General features: G+C 51.0%; 11 protein-coding genes across 11 annotated transcripts; 3 read left to right on the top strand and 8 right to left on the bottom strand.

Moving 5' to 3' along the window:
• Nucleotides 1-1,185: 1,185 nt before the first annotated feature.
• Nucleotides 1,186-2,149, bottom strand: MYCFIDRAFT_209858 (uncharacterized protein; the record flags this gene model as incomplete). Its single annotated transcript, XM_007923391.1, has 1 exon — nucleotides 1,186-2,149. A coding segment is annotated over exon 1 (396 nt), but the record flags the coding sequence as incomplete, so codon positions are not given.
• MYCFIDRAFT_149227 (uncharacterized protein) lies at nucleotides 1,188-4,094 on the bottom strand (the record flags this gene model as incomplete). The annotated part of the gene is made up of 1 exon (XM_007923390.1): nucleotides 1,188-4,094. The coding sequence occupies one exon, from the start codon at nucleotides 4,092-4,094 to the stop codon at nucleotides 1,833-1,835; it is 2,262 nt and encodes a 753-aa protein (XP_007921581.1). The 3' UTR covers nucleotides 1,188-1,832.
• Nucleotides 4,095-5,015: 921 nt separating this feature from the next.
• MYCFIDRAFT_46143 (glycoside hydrolase family 43 protein) lies at nucleotides 5,016-6,215 on the bottom strand (the record flags this gene model as incomplete). The annotated part of the gene is made up of 5 exons (XM_007921792.1): nucleotides 5,016-5,205; nucleotides 5,257-5,602; nucleotides 5,653-5,781; nucleotides 5,843-5,877; nucleotides 5,923-6,215. 5 exons carry the CDS (start codon nucleotides 6,213-6,215, stop codon nucleotides 5,016-5,018), a joined length of 993 nt encoding a protein of 330 aa, XP_007919983.1.
• A 52-nt stretch (nucleotides 6,216-6,267) lies between these two features.
• MYCFIDRAFT_170196 (uncharacterized protein) lies at nucleotides 6,268-7,737 on the top strand (the record flags this gene model as incomplete). The annotated part of the gene is made up of 10 exons (XM_007923389.1): nucleotides 6,268-6,272; nucleotides 6,306-6,350; nucleotides 6,415-6,546; nucleotides 6,579-6,693; nucleotides 6,730-6,802; nucleotides 6,831-6,906; nucleotides 6,935-6,945; nucleotides 6,985-7,076; nucleotides 7,110-7,676; nucleotides 7,705-7,737. The coding sequence occupies 10 exons, from the start codon at nucleotides 6,268-6,270 to the stop codon at nucleotides 7,735-7,737; spliced, it is 1,149 nt and encodes a 382-aa protein (XP_007921580.1).
• Nucleotides 7,738-7,782: 45 nt separating this feature from the next.
• MYCFIDRAFT_170195 (uncharacterized protein) lies at nucleotides 7,783-9,356 on the bottom strand (the record flags this gene model as incomplete). Its single annotated transcript, XM_007923388.1, has 10 exons — nucleotides 7,783-7,792; nucleotides 7,821-7,844; nucleotides 7,873-8,835; nucleotides 8,867-8,982; nucleotides 9,012-9,026; nucleotides 9,072-9,097; nucleotides 9,126-9,178; nucleotides 9,207-9,241; nucleotides 9,274-9,317; nucleotides 9,350-9,356. The coding sequence occupies 10 exons, from the start codon at nucleotides 9,354-9,356 to the stop codon at nucleotides 7,783-7,785; spliced, it is 1,293 nt and encodes a 430-aa protein (XP_007921579.1).
• A 49-nt stretch (nucleotides 9,357-9,405) lies between these two features.
• MYCFIDRAFT_170194 (uncharacterized protein) lies at nucleotides 9,406-11,824 on the top strand (the record flags this gene model as incomplete). The annotated part of the gene is made up of 11 exons (XM_007923387.1): nucleotides 9,406-9,426; nucleotides 9,450-9,486; nucleotides 9,516-9,607; nucleotides 9,652-9,708; nucleotides 9,737-11,270; nucleotides 11,297-11,397; nucleotides 11,432-11,441; nucleotides 11,467-11,485; nucleotides 11,507-11,550; nucleotides 11,630-11,659; nucleotides 11,700-11,824. The coding sequence occupies 11 exons, from the start codon at nucleotides 9,406-9,408 to the stop codon at nucleotides 11,822-11,824; spliced, it is 2,070 nt and encodes a 689-aa protein (XP_007921578.1).
• Nucleotides 11,825-11,851: 27 nt separating this feature from the next.
• On the bottom strand, nucleotides 11,852-12,949 carry MYCFIDRAFT_85054 (uncharacterized protein; the record flags this gene model as incomplete). Its single annotated transcript, XM_007922407.1, has 1 exon — nucleotides 11,852-12,949. One exon carries the CDS (start codon nucleotides 12,947-12,949, stop codon nucleotides 11,852-11,854), a length of 1,098 nt encoding a protein of 365 aa, XP_007920598.1.
• A 182-nt stretch (nucleotides 12,950-13,131) lies between these two features.
• Nucleotides 13,132-14,333, top strand: MYCFIDRAFT_209857 (uncharacterized protein). The gene has a single exon (XM_007923386.1). It carries the CDS (start codon nucleotides 13,158-13,160, stop codon nucleotides 14,277-14,279), a length of 1,122 nt encoding a protein of 373 aa, XP_007921577.1. The 5' UTR covers nucleotides 13,132-13,157; the 3' UTR covers nucleotides 14,280-14,333.
• Nucleotides 14,334-14,546: 213 nt separating this feature from the next.
• On the bottom strand, nucleotides 14,547-16,287 carry MYCFIDRAFT_170191 (uncharacterized protein; the record flags this gene model as incomplete). The annotated part of the gene is made up of 9 exons (XM_007923385.1): nucleotides 14,547-14,622; nucleotides 14,657-14,787; nucleotides 14,820-14,957; nucleotides 14,993-15,009; nucleotides 15,048-15,211; nucleotides 15,234-15,608; nucleotides 15,656-15,855; nucleotides 15,887-15,981; nucleotides 16,008-16,287. 9 exons carry the CDS (start codon nucleotides 16,285-16,287, stop codon nucleotides 14,547-14,549), a joined length of 1,476 nt encoding a protein of 491 aa, XP_007921576.1.
• A 531-nt stretch (nucleotides 16,288-16,818) lies between these two features.
• Nucleotides 16,819-17,506, bottom strand: MYCFIDRAFT_209856 (uncharacterized protein). The gene has a single exon (XM_007923384.1). The coding sequence runs from the start codon at nucleotides 17,474-17,476 to the stop codon at nucleotides 17,078-17,080; it is 399 nt and encodes a 132-aa protein (XP_007921575.1). The 5' UTR covers nucleotides 17,477-17,506; the 3' UTR covers nucleotides 16,819-17,077.
• A 1,043-nt stretch (nucleotides 17,507-18,549) lies between these two features.
• On the bottom strand, nucleotides 18,550-19,495 carry MYCFIDRAFT_209855 (uncharacterized protein). Its single transcript, XM_007923383.1, has one exon. It carries the CDS (start codon nucleotides 19,414-19,416, stop codon nucleotides 18,628-18,630), a length of 789 nt encoding a protein of 262 aa, XP_007921574.1. The 5' UTR covers nucleotides 19,417-19,495; the 3' UTR covers nucleotides 18,550-18,627.
• Between the last annotated feature and the right edge of the window lie 1,629 nt (nucleotides 19,496-21,124).

The following is a 21,124-nucleotide window of genomic DNA, read 5'->3' as shown; positions in this document are numbered from 1 at the left end:
ATAAGCCGTATAGTTAGTACTATATTGTCTATATTAGGATTAGTAATCTCTAAGTAATAGCGAATGTCTATAGTTGTAGCTAGATATTTAATTATCTTATTACAAGCTGTCCTAAAGCGCTTAAACTCCGCCTTCCTTATATTAAAGTGTTCCTTAGTAAGCTTTGCCCTAGCCTAATATAGGTAGTTAGTTATAAGTTGTTCTATATCGAACTCCGGAAGAAGGGGTTATACTAGCTTAGTAGGTTTAGTCGAATATAGATTAGTAAGGACCTAGGTCTTATATCTAGTTAGGTATATCTTAGTTTACTTAAACTATCGATCCTAATCGTTAGGTCTACGAAGGATAATAAGCTTGCTACTACCGAGGCGACTAGCTAATAAGAGGGCTATTAAGGATATATTAACTTTGCTTTAAAGCGATTATAGATACTTATAGAAGCTTAAATAGTTATTACTTTATAGTACCGTTAAGACTATCGATTGTTAAAGGTCTCGTAGAATAGAGAAAATTCTTTCCTACTATAGAAGTCTCTAATACCGCGGATTAAATCCGGGCTTATAACTATTACGTATAGCGTAGTAGATTACTTACGTAATACTGCATTGCCGGCGGTTGAATTGGCTTCGTTAATTGCCTATATTCTGCTCTATTCTATAGTCTAAAATACAGTGTAAAAATTCTTTAAGCTAAGAAGTCACGTGCCTGTTATATAACTGAGCTGACGCGTTACAGCAATAAACACACAATGAAGTTCCCAACCCTAGCCCTCCTCTTCACAGCCTCTACCGCAGCCTCCGCCTACCAAATGACATTCTGTGAAGGAAGGAAATCTCAGCGGAACTTGTAGACAAACAAACATCCTAACCCCAACATGAACCATATACTAACATATGCTATTAGTCCGAACTCTAACCCCCCCTCCAAAAACCAAAAACCCCTCCTCACTATTCATATTGTAATTCTAACCCCAATCAATCCCAGCGGCAAATTCTCCACCTCAAGTTTCTGGAACTCCTACCGATGGCAAGGCACCAACTCCAGACGCTGCGTTCGGCTCTGCACCGGCTACACGAATCTCGGGTATAGATGTGACGACTATACGAATGGGTTAATTGGTTTCAATCGGTGGGGTGAGGTTTGAGGGGGTTGGGAGGGTTGGATGGGATTGTGCGGAAGGGTGGTTGGTAGATGTTTCTCTTGTTTTTATCTGTGGACAATCGAGAATTGGAGTTGCCGTTCTACCACGCAGTTGTCCGTACTCAGGCCGACATGCCCGCAATCGACCTCTTTCTGAGGTGTTCCATGTCACATCTGCATCTATTCTTCGCGTGGTCCTTAGCGTCGATGGACATTTGCAGTTTCCGTGCCTGTGCTGAATCTGGCATAGTGCATGGCAGAAGAAGCAGAATTGGAGCATTTGATCCAACATCACCGTCGTATGGCAAGGCTGCCGCTGTGAGCAACTTAGGAAAGAGTGTAAGAACCTGGAGTGAGCTGAGTAGCAAGGCGCTCGAGTGTAGCGCTGCTCAGTTTGGCGGCTTCCTGTCGTGCAACTCCAACGTCGTCGCTTATTGGACATGACGATTTGGAGTCGATGCCAATCTGCGAAGCCACGAGTTTGGGAGTTGTACCATGTAGTTGGCTGAATCAGAGCAAAAAGCTGCAAGCTCGTATTGAAGGCCTTGAGATGGTATCTCAGTGATAGTACAGGTCGAAAGCACGAGTCCGTTGGGATGTCTCATGCGCCATAACACCAGCGCTGCCGTATTTTGGCGCCGAGCCCAGCGTGACATTGGCCGCCCAAAAAGGTATCATACATCGCGATGAGTCTAGGAGTAGACGTTGCCCAGATTGTGCTCTCTGATATAGTCGCCGCCCTTCTCCTGCCACTCTTCCCTTGACACGAATGAGTTCCTGCTCTCCGCACTCGAAGCCCACTTCGCAGCACCTTTCCAGGCATCCAGAATTGGATCCTTTGCACGCCTCACGCCAAGCTGAACATCGGCCGGTAGAACTGCGCGGAGCTCATTTTGCAATCGCTCTTCGTAGCCCTTGAACAGTGTGTATCCTCCAGTCAGAAACACATCTTTGAGGATAGCATCCCGTGCTGCATGGCCGGACAATCGCTGCATGAGGATATCTTCAGCGATCTCAACAATGCCAGCTTGGTCAACACCTGCAATGGAGGGCTGAAAGACGACTTCAGGTACCCGTATTCGCTCGACGTTAAGGTGGAACCGATTCGATTCTCGCGCTGATTCCGGGTCGAATGGGTAAGGCCCGCGCACGAAAGCATGGACCAAGCTCTTCGTCCAGTCTTTCTGCGCTTCTTGTGTGCTGTGCTCGGTAAAACCCGGATCGTACTTGAGGAGCTGTGCTTCGATGTTCTTGAGTTGGCCGTCGAGATCTTCCTCCTCGTCATCTTCGTCATCATCGTTGCGACCGGCTTGAATATCTCGATAGACCATCCAGTCTGCATCATCTGCTCCGAAACCATCATCGTCGCCCTGACCCCGTCTTCTTTTCCGACCTGTAGGGTTATCTGATGCCAAGTTCGCGATTTGCTTCATGCGCATTTGCGAGGCTTGCGACTTTCTGTTGCCGAGGTCTGCCTTTAATCGCTCACGCTCCTTCATCTTCTGTATAGTGGCTTGTCTGGCAGCTCGGCGCTCCTCCACCCAAGCATCCAGATCTGACTCTCTCCGCTCATCGTCAAGTCGCTGTATCTCTGCCTGCCGTGCTTTTTCGGCCTCCTTCTCTGCCTTCGCGCGAGCTCGAGCTTCGTGGTTGCTCTTCAATAGTCTCTGCTGCCGCTTGGCCTTGATGCCGTCCTCGTCCAGCTCTTCGTCGGGAATATCCAGTAGGGGATATGTCGGAGGCTCGACAGGCTCTTCCTCCAAGTCTCCCACATCCTTGTTCCTCTGCTTCCGTATGCTCTTCTCCATCTCCTTGATCTTGCGGTCGAGATGTGCTTCATCCTTGAACTCGTCCTCTTCGAGCAGTGCTCTGATCTCTTTCTTCGTTGTCGCTTCTTGCACCTGTTCCTGCAGCTGCTTGAAGTACTCCAATTCTTGCTCTTTCCGGATAAGCTTCTCCAGTCGCATCTTTGCTGCTTGCTCCTGTAATCTCCTTCCTCCTTCGCGTCTCTTTTCCTCAGCTCTTTTGATCTCTTCCTCGGTCTTCTGCACGACTTCTTTCTCCTGGAACGGCAGTTGCACAATGCAGTCACGGTCTTCCAACCCAGTCCACTCGAGCATCTTCGCTGCTTCTCTATCGTAGTCCTGGCTTATATAGCAGTGGTTGCGCACCAGATCTTCGATCTGCGTCTCGTTCACCTTCCCGGTCGTGAGCAGGCCAGGATACTTGATTTTTAGCAGTCTTGTGAGATATTCAGCACACTGCGCCCTTCCCCAGTCCAGCCTTGTCGCATGTGATATCAAAGGCTGCTTGTCCACCACAGGTATCAGATGAGTGCTCATATTCGCACTGCTGACGACCAGGCCCGTGTTTCCGCCATTGTAGTTGTAGCTGAACAAGCTGTCTACTCCGTACGCAACGCTCGGCACGTTGTACAGCTCGAATAGTATCTCATTCATCACGCGCCTGGTATAGGCCAGATTTGCTAGAGGCTCGGTCATGAGAATCGGTCTATCGATTACGCCCGAATTCGCATGATCTAGACCGAATTTGAGGAAGATGTAGTCCAGCACGCCTTCCACGCAATCCCAGTTGTTGATGATATTGCTCCCAGGCTCGTATATATTCTTTGCTTGCCCACGCGCCGTGCCATCAAAGTAGATCTCCGAGCCGATGAAAGTCAGCTTCCGGTTTAGCTTGCGATCCATATAACGCGCCATAAGCGGCGGGAATTGTAGGCGAGGAGTGGCATCGGTCTGCCAGCCTGCGCGGACTGAAGAGCTGCCATTGTCGATTACGATCGCGGTATCCGGTGAGGTCTGGCGATAGTATGTGGCGTCTGCTTCAAGCTGGCCGCGGTACGGCGGATCGCTGACATTGTAGATGGTTGATGGAGGTTGTTTGGGAGAGTTGCGGCCGCTTTGCGTCTCGATGGGCACCGTGAAGTGAGGCATCGTGGTTGGCCGATGTTGACGTTGACGAGGTCTCTATGACATTTTTGCACTTTGTTGTGTTGCATAGCGAGCTGTGAACATGGCGCTTTCTGGGATGGTGAGGTGCACGGCACGGAGCTTGATCGCCCGCAGGGATGCACGGCCAGGGAACATGCAGTAGCACAACTTCTTCTCACTTGACATTTTCATTTGGAATCGACGGAAAATGCATTGTGTCCTCCACCTTCTATCATCATCGGCGGCTCAATCATAACTACCATTCGCGTGATGAGAAGCTGGTGCACAGATCCATCGCTATCATGGGCGTAATCCTCAAAAATACGACCCAAGGCTCGGAGCGGTCGTCTTCCCACGCCTCAATCCACCCTGCGTTAGGCATTCTCGCATCAACGGCACCATCATGAGTGCGTCGCTCGGACAAACGGCTTCACGTAGTTGTTCACCACTGTCTGATTCCTGAAGCCAGACCAACGGTGATTCAACAGACCTGCATCGATTGATATCAGCAGGATTACTAGTGCGTAGTTTCTCACGCTGCTTGAACACTTACCCCAAGTCTCCTCGTAATCTGGAATGGTGTTAAAGACCTTCCCAAACTGGTCGCGAAGGAGCTCTTGTAAGTTGTATCGAGTGTCGTATGCAAAAACGTTAAACCGCCTAAGGTGGCTCTTACTTACTTTATCATTAGCAGCAGATGTCCCTCTGGGCCTCTGCAACTCCGTCTCGGTCCGAACATGCCTGGCCTTGTTAGCTGGCGCACGGCTTTTTTCGTCCAACAGAAGAAGTGTTTGGACAACTCGATCCGTTCTTATGTGAGCTCACGGCTTCTGCTTGATAATCTGTATTAATTAAGTGTCGTCTACTTGATCCTGAATGAATCTATACGTATGGATACTTGTTCCCTACAGCTCATGGACGTGCTTACTCCCCACTCGGCCCTGCCAATAACGTCCCAAATGGAGGTGGACGGCCAAAGTCGGGACTTCCGTCTGAATACCAATTCAGTTTGATTGCATTGACGCTTCTCGTCTGTCCGCAGTCGTCCTTGGTCGTTTCGTTTTTTGAATGATATGCCATCCACTGTTCTTTGCCGTCGGGTGACCTGAAGAAGCTGTGATTATACGTCAGCAGCGCGTCAGTCCAAACCTTTCCAACTTCGTACCTATTGTGCCCAGGCCCATAATTTCCATTCGCACTCCCAAAGACAGGTCCAGCACTCTTCTTCCAGCTTGACATTTGCATAGGATCACCACCAGTCCAAGTCAGCAGACCAATGGCGTATCCGGTTCTGAAGCATGATGAGACGGAGTATGCGAGCCAGATTTGGCTGCCGTTGTACAGGGCATAAGGTCCTTCGTTGTTAGGGAAATTGTCTTTTTCCCAGCTCTGATCAGGTCGAGATATCACAGCGCGAGCTCCCGTGGTGGCGACTCCAGTCATGGGTGCGATGCAAATGCTTTGATCTGGCACGTCCTCGTTTTCAGGTCGACAGGCGTACACGAAGTAGTCTGCCACTAGTCAGTACGATATCTGCACTGTACTGGCAACGGGCAAGTACATTGTCCATTTGCTATCAGAATTGTGCCGTCAATTGAGAAGTCCGGTCGAACTTGGCCGACGTAAGTGTATGGCATATCCCAGGGAGACCCGCCACCTACGACACGGTCAGATCTGGTGCAATGCGTTGCTTCAATTTGGCTTGCCTTTGACCACATGCATTCGCTGCTTGGGGCAGTACTCGCCACCACAGCCGGACGGGCTTGATGCATAATATATGTGCCACCTACAAAGTTAGCATAAGTTGCTCATTTCTAGACAGCGTACTCACGCATTGTTTAGAAAGTGCAGCTCTGGCGCCCAGACGGTGCAGCATCTGCTAGGATCGGTATCTTTGTACACTTGCTTGGTCTCACCATTTCTGAGACCTTCGAGGGTCCTCGCTCGTGTGATTGTAAGGTCAACCTGATTTGTAGCGATCAGGTAGTAGTAACCATCATGGTAAACAATGTCAGGATCCGGCCCCGAAGGTCGCAAAGGATTCGAGTATGTTGCTGCATGGCAGAGATTTTGGTATAGGAGGAGGACGAGCAGCGCGCTAGATTTGAGGAGCTTGAAAAGCATAATCCCGGGAGATCTAGTTGTAGACTCGAGTTGTAGAGGGTGTATTGTTGTGATGGTGTGCAAAGCGCGGCCGATGCAATGCCAATCAAGTCACAATCAAGTTTGCCCGAACTGCTTCGTGAAGGATAGCTGCAGGTAATGGTGAAAACAACTTGTTGTAGCAGTAACGAATTAAGATTGATGACAGGGGGGCATGAAGGATCGCTGACAAGATTGCAATCTGGGTTGTCAGGCTTTATACAGCTTTCTCAGTCACGGGCTCACCGCAGCCGAAGCCGAAGCGGGCCAAGATATTGTATAGATGGAATGGCTGGTTGAACAGCACAGCGCAGTGCCTACCGGATGGCACCCTGACGTGAATAGGCTGCCAGTGCCATGCTGCTCGTCTGACGAAGTGCGAAAGTGGAGGATCATCATCCAGGATGGGTTGGTGGAGGGTAGGAGGGATCATCCCGGGATATATAGGCCAAGAGGCGATGTAGCAACCTAAACCGGACGCAAAGAATGATGGCAGGGCAGAATAATGCCGCTCACAACTGCGGCTCCTGCGGCGTACTTTATCGTATTTCGAGACCATCTCCATCATAGTGCAGAACGTGTTGATTGTCGGCAGAGACGTGGCTGGTTTTGGTCGAAGAACTCATGTAAGAGCCTCCCGCGTGACACATAGACGTGCCCTGTTCCTGATGCGGTGCCCCGTAGGCTTGATCTTGGACAAGGGATCCCGAGGGTGACGCGGAAGAGAAGATTGGCAAACGAGACAGCTGAGAGGCAGGTTGGTCCCATGCCAATGCTGAAATATGTGGACAGCCCGACGCATCGGCGCAGCGCAGGCAGGGACTGGAGGATGAACAACAAGAAGTTTGGATGCGAGGTTGGAAGAAGGGCTGAGAGCTTGGCTTGGCTTGGCTTGGCTTGGCTCAAAATGTGGAGACACTGGGGAAGCGGTTTCATCCCCGAGAACCTTATCCCCGTGACTCGGTTCGTCCCGTCTCCTTCCCGATGAATAATCTGTCTCTTTGGCTCATCACCAACTTTGACCTGTTACAATGCACAGACAGCCCAACATCGATGGCCGGCAAGCCTCACTTGAGTATCGTGGTATGGAAAGGAGATCCGGTCGACTTTCCACAGTATAGGCACACAGCATTATGCTTCCGCTTTCCAGACACTCTCACTCCGATTACCATCCATGCCATCGGGCCGCCTGGCGAGTACGTCTACGAGCTACAAGACTCCCATGATCCTGCTCTCGATCATGGTATCGCCGGCGTCGTCAACGTCGGTATGCTGAGCATGCTCACGACAAATTCGCGGCTTGACGGGATTCTTCGCGCCGTCCCCATGGAGAACTCGAATCCTGAGTTCAATTGCCAGATCTGGATTGAGAAGGCTTTGAAATCGCTCCAAAATCACCGTCTGTTGACCAGTGAAGCATACTCGAAAGGCGTAGATGGTATGGTTGACATAATTGCCGATGCCGACGGAGATGAATGACCCGGAAAGCATACGTATTGCGTGATAGAGGTGCAAACGGTGCTCATCGGATACAAGATTCGGCCTTTGTTTACCTCACGCTCTCGCACACAACAATCTTGAAGACACAGACCCGGCCTGGTCTTATCGAGACTCCACATTCCTGGGCACAGTCTGCCACTCCCCCTCGCAAGGCACAACCATTCCATTCAGGATGAACCAACTTCGCTCAATATCCAGTTCCGCCTTGCAGCGAAACTTCTTCTCGACCTTGGCGATTATCTGAGATGGAACCACTTCCGGTTTCCTAAAGTACCGCCCATCATCCCACCACTCCATACCGGCGGCCAAATCCATTGGCGATCTGAGAATCTCGCCAACTTTGATACCATCGTCATTCTTGACGTTGGCAGTAACTCGAAACTGAGCGTACTCCTTCCCGTGATGTCGCACAGTCAACCGGATACTGGCAGCAATGCTAAAACATGCCGGATTCGTCACGAAACAATCCTCCCAGGGAGCAATCGCAGCCAGATCTGGCCTCACTTTGAATCTCACTTGTTCATCCGCCCAGTACTGCAAACGCCAGGCGGAATTTGTACGATAGGCTACGTCATCTGGTCGCATCATCTGGTCTTCGCGCAATTTCAGGATTGGTGCCAGCTGAGCAGGCGTTCGCCTCTTCTCTGGCCATCCGGATACCCACGTGGACTGCTCCGCATGGTTTGAAACAACTGTCTCATACGTGCTGGTCTTACTGCTCAGGCGAGCTTTCCAGCAGGATCGTGGCAATTCTGGGTCTGGAGTCAGAAGCATGGCTGAATTTATTCTTGGAGATGTCACGGTCAACTCCAGAAACTGCTTAGAGACGCGTTGAAGTCGCCATAGGTCGATCACCGGAAGGTATGAAAATATTTCTTCTAGTAGTTCCGCGGTCTGCAGGACGGCTTGACGAGCATTGTTGAGGTGCATATTACGGCCCATGCGCACGCTCTGGGTTACTTGTTGTACAGAGGATGCCCAAGATGGTCTCTTGGTCTGTCTTTCGACGTCAGCATAATGACCTCGATCATCTTGAGGGAGCACCCCACCTTTTTGCGAGCATTCCGCCTCGTCACACCCTGCGTTGTGCTTGATGGCAAGGCTCGACTTCGAATTCGGGCAACCATTCTAACGTTGAAGAAGAGCTCAGAAAATGCCCTATTGGAACCAGAGCGCGCTGTGGTACAGAAGTAGTCGATGGCATGGTCCGTGCTTCCGGCTGCTGCCTTGAGCCTCCAGGCACGGAATCCTTCGAGCCTCGATGTGGATAACTCTCACATTGCCACCGCACTTCTGGAAAACATTGAAAAAACTATACGGTATATACATTACGGTCACGACGTATAACATATTATTCACAATTGCTGTCGCCTGTTATGCCAAGACTGGAACACGGAATGCTGAGATCATGGCCTACAAGCACACCGAACTCAGCTGAATCTGATCTACACAATGATCACTGCACAGATTGACGACTCATACAGTGTGCTACTCTTTGCAGTCAAGTGCTATCGTTTGTTGACAAAGACAGCTATTCTACGCTGCAGGCCGCAACAAGAACGATTATGCAACAATAATGCACTACTGAGACAAGTGAAGCGCTCGAATCGTAGGACCAAGCATTGTGCTACGAAGCATGAATTTTCTCGATTTCTGGCAACAATCAACCTGTATGGAGAGGCACAATAAGATTGTTCAGCTCTTCCATGCCTGTAGAACAAAAGGATTGTTCGAAGACAAAGGATTCGTGAAAGTGAACGAGGATTTAGTGAAGATCTGCAGATATTCCACTTCGTGATCTCCTCAGACTCGATCGAATCTTCATCCCGATCCTCCACACAGAAGCTCAACAACGAACACTACCTAACATAACAGTGTCAAAGCGCTGCGCAACTTACTTTGTGTCCACCAGCACTAGGACATCCCCGAATACAAGGCCGATAACCCCAACATACTGAACAGCAACCATGTCGCTGTACGCAGGAAACTTGGAGACCGCCGAGCTAGCCTTGGCACTCGGCTCGTTGGACATCAACAATGCCCAAGCCAGGATCCCAGAGGAAGAACTCGTCAACGCGCTGAAAATTTGTAGCGCGTCACACGATACTTCCGTTCAGAACATCTTCGGAAAACGCGATGTCGGCATCAAGAGCCGTCATCACGAAATCAGCTACAAGTTTCCAGCATACGAGCTGCTTCCGCCAGGCATTCCATTCGGTCCCAGGCACCCGCTACACCTTCAACACCGACTCAAGCCAAAAATCAAGACCTTCATGCTTGAGCGAGAAGCACTCGTTCTGACGTCCCGAATACCAGCGAAACCAGCTGAGAGCGTGGATTTCGCTCCAGCTGCTCAGCAGTCCCTCAGCATATTCGAGGCTGTACAAGCCTTGCAACAATGTGCTGGGACCACCGAGATGCAGATCATCAGATACTTCGAGAAGAACGACTACAGTCGTCCCGTCTATCGCTTTCGCTTGACCACCGTCTTCACGTCTGGGCAAGGTAAGTCGGCTATTCAGCGCGAAGACTTCAAGTACGAGGAAAAGCTCTTTTTAGAACTTCTGCAGTACGTTGAGCTGAAGGAGAAAAAGCCCTGGGCGGCAGATCTTCGCTCTCTGATCTTTCGAGCTACTGATCTTACCTTTTTGGTCGTATCAAAGGCGATGCTTACGCAAGACTTTGAAGCTGAAGCGAGAGATATTCAACATCTTGAGAGTCGCTGGAACACTCATCCTGCTGAGCCTTACCTCGAAGTTCTGAATAGGCGAATTGAGCGCATCGATCCACCTCTCGAGTTGGATGATATTTCATATCAGACTGTCAAGGTTCTTGCGTGTGGACATGAATTCGAAGCGCGAAACCTCGAGCAAATGACAGAGGATGATTGCAAACGATTCATCTGCGAGCGCTGCGATGCACGCGTCATGACTAGCAACGATGACATCCGCCTCTCATACTTTGACGACCGCCTGGAGCGCGTCAAATGGGAGGAGGATGCCAATGGGTACGCCACTCTGGAAACCCAGATGCTGCCGCATCAGTTCAGCCAGTTTCGCATCTACAACATCCATTTTAAGCAGGCTTTGAACACAGCATTACACTCGCTGGTGCTTCCAGCCTCCGTAATGCATCAGGCGCAAAACCCCGTTCATGGCGCAGTGACCAAGGAGACTGACATCATCCTGCTCGCACTGAACAAGTACTTCCGCGCCGACTGGTTCGTCGTCACAGTCCAAACAGCGCCGACCATTGCACTGCTCACACGCATCGCAATTGGCGCTTTGAAGGAGTATCATGGTGTCCCACGGGAGGACCAAAGCGACCGCATCTTCAACATCGCTCCTCTGAACTATCGATACTTCCTTCTGAAGTGGTTCACTAGAGCAGTATTGCTCATGATCAGCGGCACCATTAATCTCGCGAATCAGCAAGCCAAGAAGGACTATTTCCAGATGGTCAACTCGTTTGATGGACTCTCGTCTGCAGAGCCTCCAGCTGGTGCTGCCGCTTTCTCTGGTCTGCCACGGTGTGATAGTATGATGAACCTGCATGCACCGAAGGAGGTCGATCCAGATCCCATGGAGGAGTAGCCATGAAGGTAAGTGAAGACACTTTGTCCGGCTTTGTGGATCTCAATTCCCTGGTTTACGTTTCGCCCATTGTGACACATGGATGCCGTTAAGTCTTGTTGATAGTTGAATAAGAGTTGTCTCACATTTGATTGCATCAGAGAAAAAGGGCCTGGTTAGGTAGCATACAGCATAGCTTAGTCGCATCAACGCCAATTCTCAACTTGCCCTAGGTATCTCAGACAGTGACGAGGGTCTAGCGAGAAGAACATATGTCCCATTTGACGATTCTCAAAAAGAGAAAACAGAGCATGTCGTGTTGAGCGCTAGTTGATGACGACACTTGTACTGCGCGTACTGTTACCGAGTGTTGCTCGGAACATCAGTGCTTTAGTCGCACTTCGAACCGCACTGGAAACATCAAGCTGGCAGGTTACGAACCAGTACGCACATGGCAAGTGCTTTGAAAAGTATGAGCCAGTTCGCGAACTCGCCTGCTCCACGACCGATTCAATATAGCATTTGAAAGCAGCAGATCGCTTATCCTCAATCGCCCTTTTCTTGTCGAATCGCTCTCTCTATGCGATTCGTCATGTCTGTAGCTTGGGTATCGCCAGGCTCCTCCGCTTCGACGTTTTGCTTACTCCCTTCGTGTTTGACACCCATCTCCACTCCCAGGTCAGCAAGGAAGTCATCGGCTTTCCTCTTCGCGTTGCGATTCTGTATCTCCTGCCGCCGGGCCTCAATCTGTACTCTGCGCTCCGCAATCTTACTCTCGCGCTCCTTCCGTATCTTCTCGGTCTGAGCACGTTCTTGCTCCAGATTGTCCATCTGCTGCTTTCGCTGCTCAGCATCACCGGAGAACTGGTAAAAAGCAGTGCCCTTGTTCCGAATCTCCTTATTGCTGTCAAAATGCTCTTCAGGCGGAGGTGTCAGGCTCTGATCTCGTTTCCTTGCCAGCTCTTCCATTTGTGCAGCGCGAGGTTCATCTAGATCGAAAGCTTGGTGCTGGATGGCGTCTCCGTAGACCACATTCGAAGGCGGAGCAGGTTTCGCGCCGTAGCTGTCTGTCTTTCGATCTGACTGTTGTCGCGCGCGCATTGCATCCAGCTTACTGCCTTTACGCGTCCTGCCAAACTCATCGACATATTCCACTTCCTCGCCGGCGTCCTCAATTTCGTTGTCTTCGTCCGAAAGATCTTCCTTGCCTTCTGCTCTTGCCTCGGCCCATTTTGTGTCGAAGTCTACCGCATATCTCTCATCGACATCCTCAATGTCGCCTCGCTTCATTGCAGCGTACAATCGCGCCTTCTCCTCCATCTTCCGCTTACTGCGCTCCCAAATTCCGCGGTCCAGTGCCTCGCCATTTGTGGTATGCTTCTGCTCGAACGTGCCTGCATTGTCAGGCTCTAGGTCGCGTTTCGCACGCTTGGCAGAGTTTCGATTGTGCGTGGAGAAGATGTCGTCCTTCTTGGATCGGGAGCGACCGGACGATGTTTTCGCAGAAGTGCCATTGCTCCCGGAGCTGATGAGGGAGCTTAATTGTGAAGTGAAGGAAAGTGTGGCCGATGATGAGATCTCTTTGCCGCCGTTCAGGTTGCGTGATCGGCCATGATTGTAAAGGTGTGAGTCTTTCGAGGACATGATTCCTGCGAGATATGATATCGTGAAGGTGACGAAAGAGGATCAATTGTTCTACAAGGTTTGGCCGCTGCTTGGGATGTCACAGTCCACTGTACGGTCCCTGCATGCCCTGCATGTGACGAAGTGGAGGCGGGGCAAGTGGGAAGTGAAAGTCACGAAAAGCCCGTCGAAATACTGTAACATCCACTGTCACTGTCTATCCACCGCCATGTCTGCCAAACAGATCTACATCGCCGTCGTCGGTGTCGGCGGCGTTGGCAAGGCATTCCTCTCCCAGCTCGAGTTCCTCCGCCAGCGTCTCTCCAAGCAAAACCCGCCAATCGACCTCCGTCTTGTGCTCGCACGAAGGAGCAACAAGCAACTTTTCAGCTCGAGCTGGGAAGCATTGAATATCAGCACTGTCGTAGAACAACTCGAAAAGTCAGGCGCGCCACCTTCACCATTCAACGAGACCATCGGCCAGCTGGCAAGAGCTCCAGGCAGGGTTGTGCTGGTGGACAACACTTCAGACCAGGGCATTGCACAGCAGTATCCATTGGTTCTTCAGCGAGGAATCAGCATTGTTACACCAAACAAGAAGGCTTTCTCGGACAAGATTGATCTTTGGCAGAGCATTTTCAGCTCAGCAGCCAACGGTACAGGGTCGCCAAGCAATGGCTATGTCTTCCACGAGTCGACGGTCGGTGCTGGTCTGCCAGTCATCTCCACGCTAAAGGAGCTCGTGGAGACAGGCGACGAGGTCACGAAGATTGAGGGTGTCTTCTCTGGTACCATGTCCTTCCTCTTCAACTCCTTCCAGCCACTTGGCGGTGGAGGAGGCACGTTCGCCGCTGAAGTCAAGAACGCGAAAGAGCTGGGATACACTGAGCCAGATGCACGAGACGACTTGAATGGTTTGGATGTGGCACGAAAGCTCACTATCCTGGCAAGAATCGCCGGCTTGAACGTCGAGTCACCGACTGCTTTTCCGGTGCAGTCGCTTATTCCAAAGGAGCTGGAGTCTTGCAAGTCTGGAGACGAGTTCCTACAACGACTTCCTGAGTTCGACGCTCAAATGGACAAGGTCAAGAATGAAGCCACGCAAGAGGGTAAGGTGGTACGTTTCGTTGGCAGCATCGATGTGCCATCGAAGCAGGTGAAGGTTGGCTTGGAGAAGTTCGACGCATCACATCCAATTGCCGCACTGAAGGGCAGCGACAACATCATCAACTTCTATACTAAGCGCTACGGAAGCAATCCATTGATCATTCAAGGGGCTGGTGCAGGAGGCGATGTCACAGCTATGGGTGTGACCGGCGATCTGCTGAAGGTCATCCGGGTCTTGCACTAGACGCATCAGGCCGAAATAAAAGTTTTGCATGACAGGCACATTTGCAGGCCTCTCAATTCTGATTTACACTTCCCAAGATCTCACGTACAGTTTGTTATCCGGAATCGCGGGAATGTGAGCAAGAGTCAGGAATTGGCTTGTCGGCCGTGAAGAACTGATGACAGAATCTCATTGATTGGTGTAGGACTTCATCGGGACGAACTGCCTACCGACGTAACGATAGTGGGTTGAAGCTGATGACTTAGGGCATAGATCAAACGACACATATCAAACGGCGCTTTGATCGCCAGGGCCACCAAGCCCTTGCACTTGATGACTGCGATGAACGTTCACATTGACCTCACTTCGTCAGACCGCAATGTCGATCGAAACAGCACGCGCTTAGGTAGAGCTCTCTACCAATCGAAACAACGATGGCGCTTGGAGAGCTCTTCACGCAGACAACGTCGATTATTTCGATCCCGCATTCATGATCCATCGCATTGGTATTGAAGCGACGCATTGCTGGCTCTATCTGTCTAGAAGAGGTATGCTACGAACTGCTGTCTCGCTATGCATATTCGTGATGTGTCCCAGGTCGTCGGTGGTAAGAAATCGATGTCTCTCCCAAGCCCAATGCTGCATCCTGAGCTCTATGTCGCGGCTGATCTTGGGGGCTCTTTGCTCGTTGCTACTCCACTCTGGAGTTCTGCTTCACATTGCTAAGTTCTCACTTCTGCTATGTGTTGGTCTCCGCATTCATTTCAATACTACCAAGCCTTCTCCCACCAAGACGGTTCCCCGCGAGTGCGAACGGATCCATCAAGCGATCGTGGGAGATGGGAGTTCTCAACAGTCCTTGGAACCAACATATGGAAGCAGTCGATGTCCAAGTATGTTTCAGGCCTATCGTCCCACCTGGACGTATTGCTAAGTTCGCAATTTTTCCACGGCTTGACATGTGCAGAGCGACACTCGCCCACTCCTCCTCCGCCACGCTTGACGCAATCAAGACATGGGCCTTGAAGAATATCGCGAACGTTCTCGGCCGCGACTTCCACATCGTCCTGCTGTATGATGTACATGCCCACAGTATCGATGGGAGTCTGATGTAAGCAAGAGACACGATGATGCCAGCCGGCGCGCTCGCCACGGACAGACTTCCACACCCACTCTGATGATTCGTGGTCCACACCACTGTCGTCAGGGCTCACGAAGTTCTTGCGAGTCAGAGCAAAACAGTTGCAGTGCATTTCGTTGATGACGATGGGTGGAACTCGAACCTGGTCAAGTCGAGCCAGCAGATGCCAAAGGGTGCTTGAGTTGTAGTTGTAGTTAATCGGGAGGAGGCTCGACATCGAGTCCATGAACGGCGTTATTAGATGTTGCTTGTCAACTGGGACGCATTCAGGCAGGATTGCTGAAGAACCACATTGACATGATGCGTCATGACATTTTGAGCTGCTCGAAGTTGCGCACTAAGCGTGGTGATCATCGCCAACGGGATGAAATCGTGGCATCTGGGGTTGAATGAGTGCGGCGTGATGTTGTTTGAGCAGAGTACGAGAGCCTTAGTAATGTCGCGGAAGAATTCAGGCTGGTGGATGAATGTATGCTGCAGCGGCTACGTCGTAGTCGTATGCTGTGCAGGAGGCGGCGGGGCTTAAACTTGCATTCCGGCGGTTGATCTTGTCAAAGATGCCTTTGACGGGCCATCGAAGTACTGCAATGCAATCGTGTTTCTGTAACCAGTCTGCGGATCTTCTTGCAGCCGTACCTCCTTTGGTCCATCACTCGAGGTACCTTGTCCTTCAGCGAACTTCTTACTGAAGAGAGCGCGGAGCACTGGCGACGCCATAGACAGAATGCAAGACGAGACCTGGATTTTGGTTGTCGGATGGAGGTTGTCGTCTGCGACCAATATGATATCGCCGAAAGGGCAGATCGCATCGACGGGCGGGTCGAACATGCATTCGAGGGCGGCAAACGACTCGTTGACGGAGTCGCTATCGGTCGCTGTAAAATCCATCCCATGCGCCGTGGTTGTTTGCCATTACGTCGGAGGAGGGCGTAGCTTCGAGCCGCTGGATGAAGTTTGTGTTGTGTTTTGTAAAAGCTCTGCAGGAAAGAAGTTGTTGATGATGTCAAGCTTGAACTGGTAACTAACGGCTGAAGTTAACCGCAAAGCTTCTTGCGCACGGACAGTGAAGTAAGGACTGAAGTGTCAGCATGTGACTCGAGCAACTCACAATTCATCGAGGAGCATGCGATTTCGCCGTCCGTTGATATCATACCAAGCAGGATCTTGTTTTGTCAAATAGCACTATTTCGTTAGCATATTTTGACCAAAGAAGGCCTTCTCTATCAAGACCCGGGCTTTTCCCAAAGACATCCTCTTTAATCAAAGATCCAGGATATACAGTCCGTACTAGCTCCCAAAAGAGTTTCTTTCTATAAGGCTTAGTATCAAGGTTCCAAGGAGAATATAGCTTCATATCAGTAGTTTTCAAAGAAACCTGTCTTCAAAGGCCGCGCAGGAAGGGCTAACGGTCAGCTATATCCTTTAAGAGCCTCTTGCAAAGTGCTGTCTACCTTTAAGTACACCTGAGTCCGACTAGAGTTTATTAAAAGAGGGCAAATCCTTTTGGTGTGAGTGGGTACCAAAGAAGCCGTGTTTGGCGAAAGGCGCAGTTTGATGAATTTGCCACGATAGTGACAAAAACAAGCGCTTCGAGTCTTTTGCTCCATTGGAGAATTTCCAGTAGATTGTCTCTCAATCCGATTGCGTACTGCAGCTTCGTAGTCTCATAAAGTCGTAATCAATACCATAGCAAATAATCCCGCCACGACCACAAACGCCGAGGAACTCCCGTGCATACCAATTCTCTTGCCGTGTCCGCAGCTAGTGATACATGGTCGCTTCCGAAAGCACTCTTCTGATTTGGACCAGCTGAAAAGCCAGAGGCAGAATTGACAAAGTCCCAGTACCTTTCCGCCCAGCCTTCACTTCTGCTCCAGAAAGCTCTGTCGAAGGTGCTTGTATCAGCACTTGCAGTTCGGAGAAACCAGAGATAGCTTTTGAGCGCACGCCGAATATCGTTCAGCCGACAGTCTGCCCACTGATTCTGGCGCAGCCAGGATCGAGTGGTATGCCACTGATGTCCAACGTGTCTGAGGTTGCCGAGATCGCCCAGTAGCCAGTCTAACGAGTCTTTCATAAAGAAATTGTCGGGCTTCACATCGTCATGGCAGAAGCCGAGCGTGTGTAAATGCTCCAGAATACGAAGCACACGGTCAAGTGCCGGTCTGTAGTACTCATCGAGCTGGCTAGCTGATACCTGTGACGTTTTCCATTCGCGCTTTGCAAACGATTCGAGAGTTCCGTTATTGAGAAAGGGACTGATCATCATCCAAGAGTGACCTGTGCCCTCGGTCTGCGAGATGAAGTAGTCATACACCGGCACGAAGCCAGACAAGTGAGCGCCCAAAGTGATGCCTGCTTCGATCTCTGAAGGCCATGTCGTCGTCACACCTTCGAAATCTTCTGCAAGAATTTCTGGAAGTGAATTTCTTGCTATGCTCGTAAAAGTCTTCGCCACCACCCTTTCGCCAGATTCCAGATCGATGTACAGAGCGGCAGAGCCCTCCCGCCCGTGACCAAGCTCTCGCAGGTAGGTGTACCTTTCATCGATCTGAGATCCTTGAGTGTATCTCACAGGCTGCTCTGGAGGTCGCAGAGCAAAAGGGTCGTTACCGCCGAGATGCAGGCTTGAGAAGTCCGTTGGATATTGTTTCACGTGCTGGTCGCGAAAGTCGCTGAGTCCGCGTAGGAGAGCCGTGCACGCGCAGAACAGGGTGACGACCAGCGGGATATGCGCGCATCGTGGCACTTGACGCCAAAGCCGCCGGAATGTGTCGTAGTGCTGCATTCGACAAGCAGTGTCGAAAGCGTTGTGGATGTCTGGTGGAGGTGTTGCTGTTGATTGCAGCAGATCAGACAATCGGCAATGACAGGAATTCTGTTTCAGCAGGTCGAAAACAGTGCACCAGTCGTTCCGTTGTGCATGTGCATGTGCATGTGCATGGCGTTTCTGCTGTGGCTGTGGCTGTGGCAGTCGCAGTCGCAGTCGCAGTCGCATTTGGCATCTTCACCAGTTTCCCTGCGTGGGAGGCAGCATGTGCCGATATGCCGCTCTTCCAAGAAAAATCCAGCGTTTCAACAGCGAATAGCAACTTGTGATTCGGCGTTCCGCGGCTAGTCACGTCCACGATGAGGTATACAGACGCTACTGTATGTCGCAGCGAGTTAGCGTAGCCCTCTCGAAGCGCCAAGCCGGTTATCTACGTCTCATTCTACTGCACACCTATGCTATCCCTTCATCCCATAGCACAGCACGAATGGGAACTGCATGGTCTCGCCGAGCTTGCCAAGCTCTTGCGCTGTCTTTGCACCATCATCTTCTTTTCCAAATTCTCCCTCATACTTCTCCACAATCTTGTCCATGGTCCAGTGAGCTCGTACATCGACATTCTGAAACCCAACACTCTTCATCAGCGCGCCCATTTCTTTCGCATTGATCCCATGTCTTGCAACCCCATCCAGTTTGCTCGCAGGGTGGAATCGCTTGGATTCTGATGAAACATTTTCGAAGTCCGTAAGCATCACACAGCCACCAGGCGCAAGACATCCGTACATCGTCTCGAGCACAGACTTGAGATCTGGGATGTGGTGGAGCACGAGATGGCTCGTAATGAGGTCAAACTTTTGTCTTCCATTCCCAGTCGCTGCTGATGGCAGTGCGGCATCTTCTGGATCTTGTAGCAGTATTGCCAGAGGAACAATCTTGTCACCTACCTCCTTGTCCTTCTCGACCTTCGTCTTCAGCACGTTGATCATGCCTTCGGCTGCATCGACGGCCACCATCCTTCTCACCCTCTTGTCTCTCGCGAGCAGGAAGGACAAGATGCCCGTGCCGCATCCGATCTCAAGGACCTCATAACCCTTCTCTGGTGCCTGCAGCTCGTCTAAGCATGTTCTGACGGCTCTTGCTGCTCCTGCTGATGCTTCGTGCACGAACGGCCTTGAGTCCCACGAAAGAGCTTCAGCGTTGAAGCGCGCATTGTTGCCGGAGTGGAGGTTCGCAACAGCGGAGGCCATCTTGAGACTCCGAGAAAGTTTGTGAGGAGGCGTGGTCTACGTGCGTTGGGAGATCGAAGCATTACGTTGTATACATGTAGAGCACACGATGGATGCACTCGTGTTCATGATCTTCTCCGCAACCGACATCCGACAGGCCGACATCGGCTATCGATAGCCAGCTCTTTAGTCTGCTCTCAGCATCTCTCCTTCCCCAACAACACGACTCCACCCCTTCACGTCCTCTTATGCCGTGGCAGACCCTAGAAGATCATATTCAGCAATATCCAAAATCATCCGAGTCGAGCAAGGCGAGCAAGGGGGCGAGGGAAGTGTGCAGTGTGGGTGGGCGTAATCACACACGACTGAAAAGAATGATACAGCGAGGACGGGTGGCGATGTCAAAAAGAGCATCGTGCGACACTACGCCATAGTGAAGGAGACATGGCGATGAGACTTCGACGGGCTGGAGGGACTGCATTTCGCAGATCAGCGCGCTTCAAAGCGATTGAACATGCGGAACCATGTCAGCAGCATCCAAGCGGATACACACTTTCCTTCGCTTCAAATGCGAAGAACTCCGCGAAAGCCCTGTGTGCAGGCAGCTGCGACTCTGCACAACCCGAGTTCCGCATGTCTCCAATGAGTTTGGGAGCAGACGCCTGTTGCATGCACAGACCTTCTTTGACAGATGCGGAATTTGAAACTTCTCTGCCTTATATTTCTGGAATTCCTGACGAGGATAGCACGAAAGATTCGAGCTCCGGCGAGCGTTCGCAATTCGTTTCACCGAATGTAAGGTACGGCCAGAGAAAGACTGCTGCATGAACTGTATGCAAGTGATGGCTCGTGGTTGTTACGTCGCAGATGGTCACGTCACGCTCTGTGATGAGCACGTGAAATGTGCCAATATTTGACGCAGCTTCCGGGGCTTGAGACCCGGGCAATCCCTGCTGATCGTAGGGCTCTCGGAACAGCGTTGATCAGTCAACGGGGAGACGAGTAATAACGGAGACATGCAAGCACGAGTCAGGCTGTGGCTGTTTTTGCCGATCATGGAGGTGGTTGTTCGCAATATCTCTATGAAGGTCAAGTCACTAGACGCAGCTTTCAATGTTTGCTACCCACGGACCGAAAGATCTGGGCACCAGATCCGGTTGCTGTCTTTGCAGAAGAAGCAAGATCACGGCCGACTATGGCCGGCCTGGACATGGTTTCAGAGCGACCGATTGGCCTTAGTATGGAGCCTGGCCATGATACTGAGCCCCGGACTCTACTCAACTTCGCATCACCATCAACGCGCTAATTATCCAGGTATAACCAAAGCAATCCGCTGCAGGAGAACCTAACAATTGACTCGACTTCTGCGACAGTATGGCAGACTCTGCAAGACCCAATGGCTGGCAACCAGGTGGGCCTTCCTTGCCGCGAGTCGTGATCGAAACGGTACCTGACAAAATCCGATAGTCCTCGTCAATATATGCAGTTAGCCTGAGATCGACCGCAACGAAAGTTCCACAGAACATCCCAGCACGAGGGGCTAGATCGGCGACTGCTCGATGTTGCCGCAGGATGCCTGGTACATGTCAATGCAAAGAACGTTTTCTCGCAGGGAGGATGTAGTCGGCGCATGCAACTTGCGAGCCTGTACGCATCTTAGAGGCCATCGAATACTACACGGTACTGCCCCGTCCGGTAACAGCACAGTGTTAACTTTCAGTAGTTGAAC

Source organism: Pseudocercospora fijiensis (assembly GCF_000340215.1).
Source record: "Pseudocercospora fijiensis CIRAD86 unplaced genomic scaffold MYCFIscaffold_1, whole genome shotgun sequence".
NCBI lineage: Eukaryota > Fungi > Ascomycota > Dothideomycetes > Mycosphaerellales > Mycosphaerellaceae > Pseudocercospora > Pseudocercospora fijiensis.
The sequence above is the reverse complement of the archived record's forward strand: the minus strand, read 5'-3'. Positions and strand labels throughout refer to the sequence as shown.

Coding starts and splice junctions, on each gene's coding strand:
- MYCFIDRAFT_209857 (XM_007923386.1), top strand. CDS start 13,158: ATGTCTGCCAAACAGATCTACATCGCCGTCGTCGGTGTCGGCGGCGTT.
- MYCFIDRAFT_209856 (XM_007923384.1), bottom strand. CDS start 17,476: ATGAAAGACTCGTTAGACTGGCTACTGGGCGATCTCGGCAACCTCAGA.
- MYCFIDRAFT_209855 (XM_007923383.1), bottom strand. CDS start 19,416: ATGGCCTCCGCTGTTGCGAACCTCCACTCCGGCAACAATGCGCGCTTC.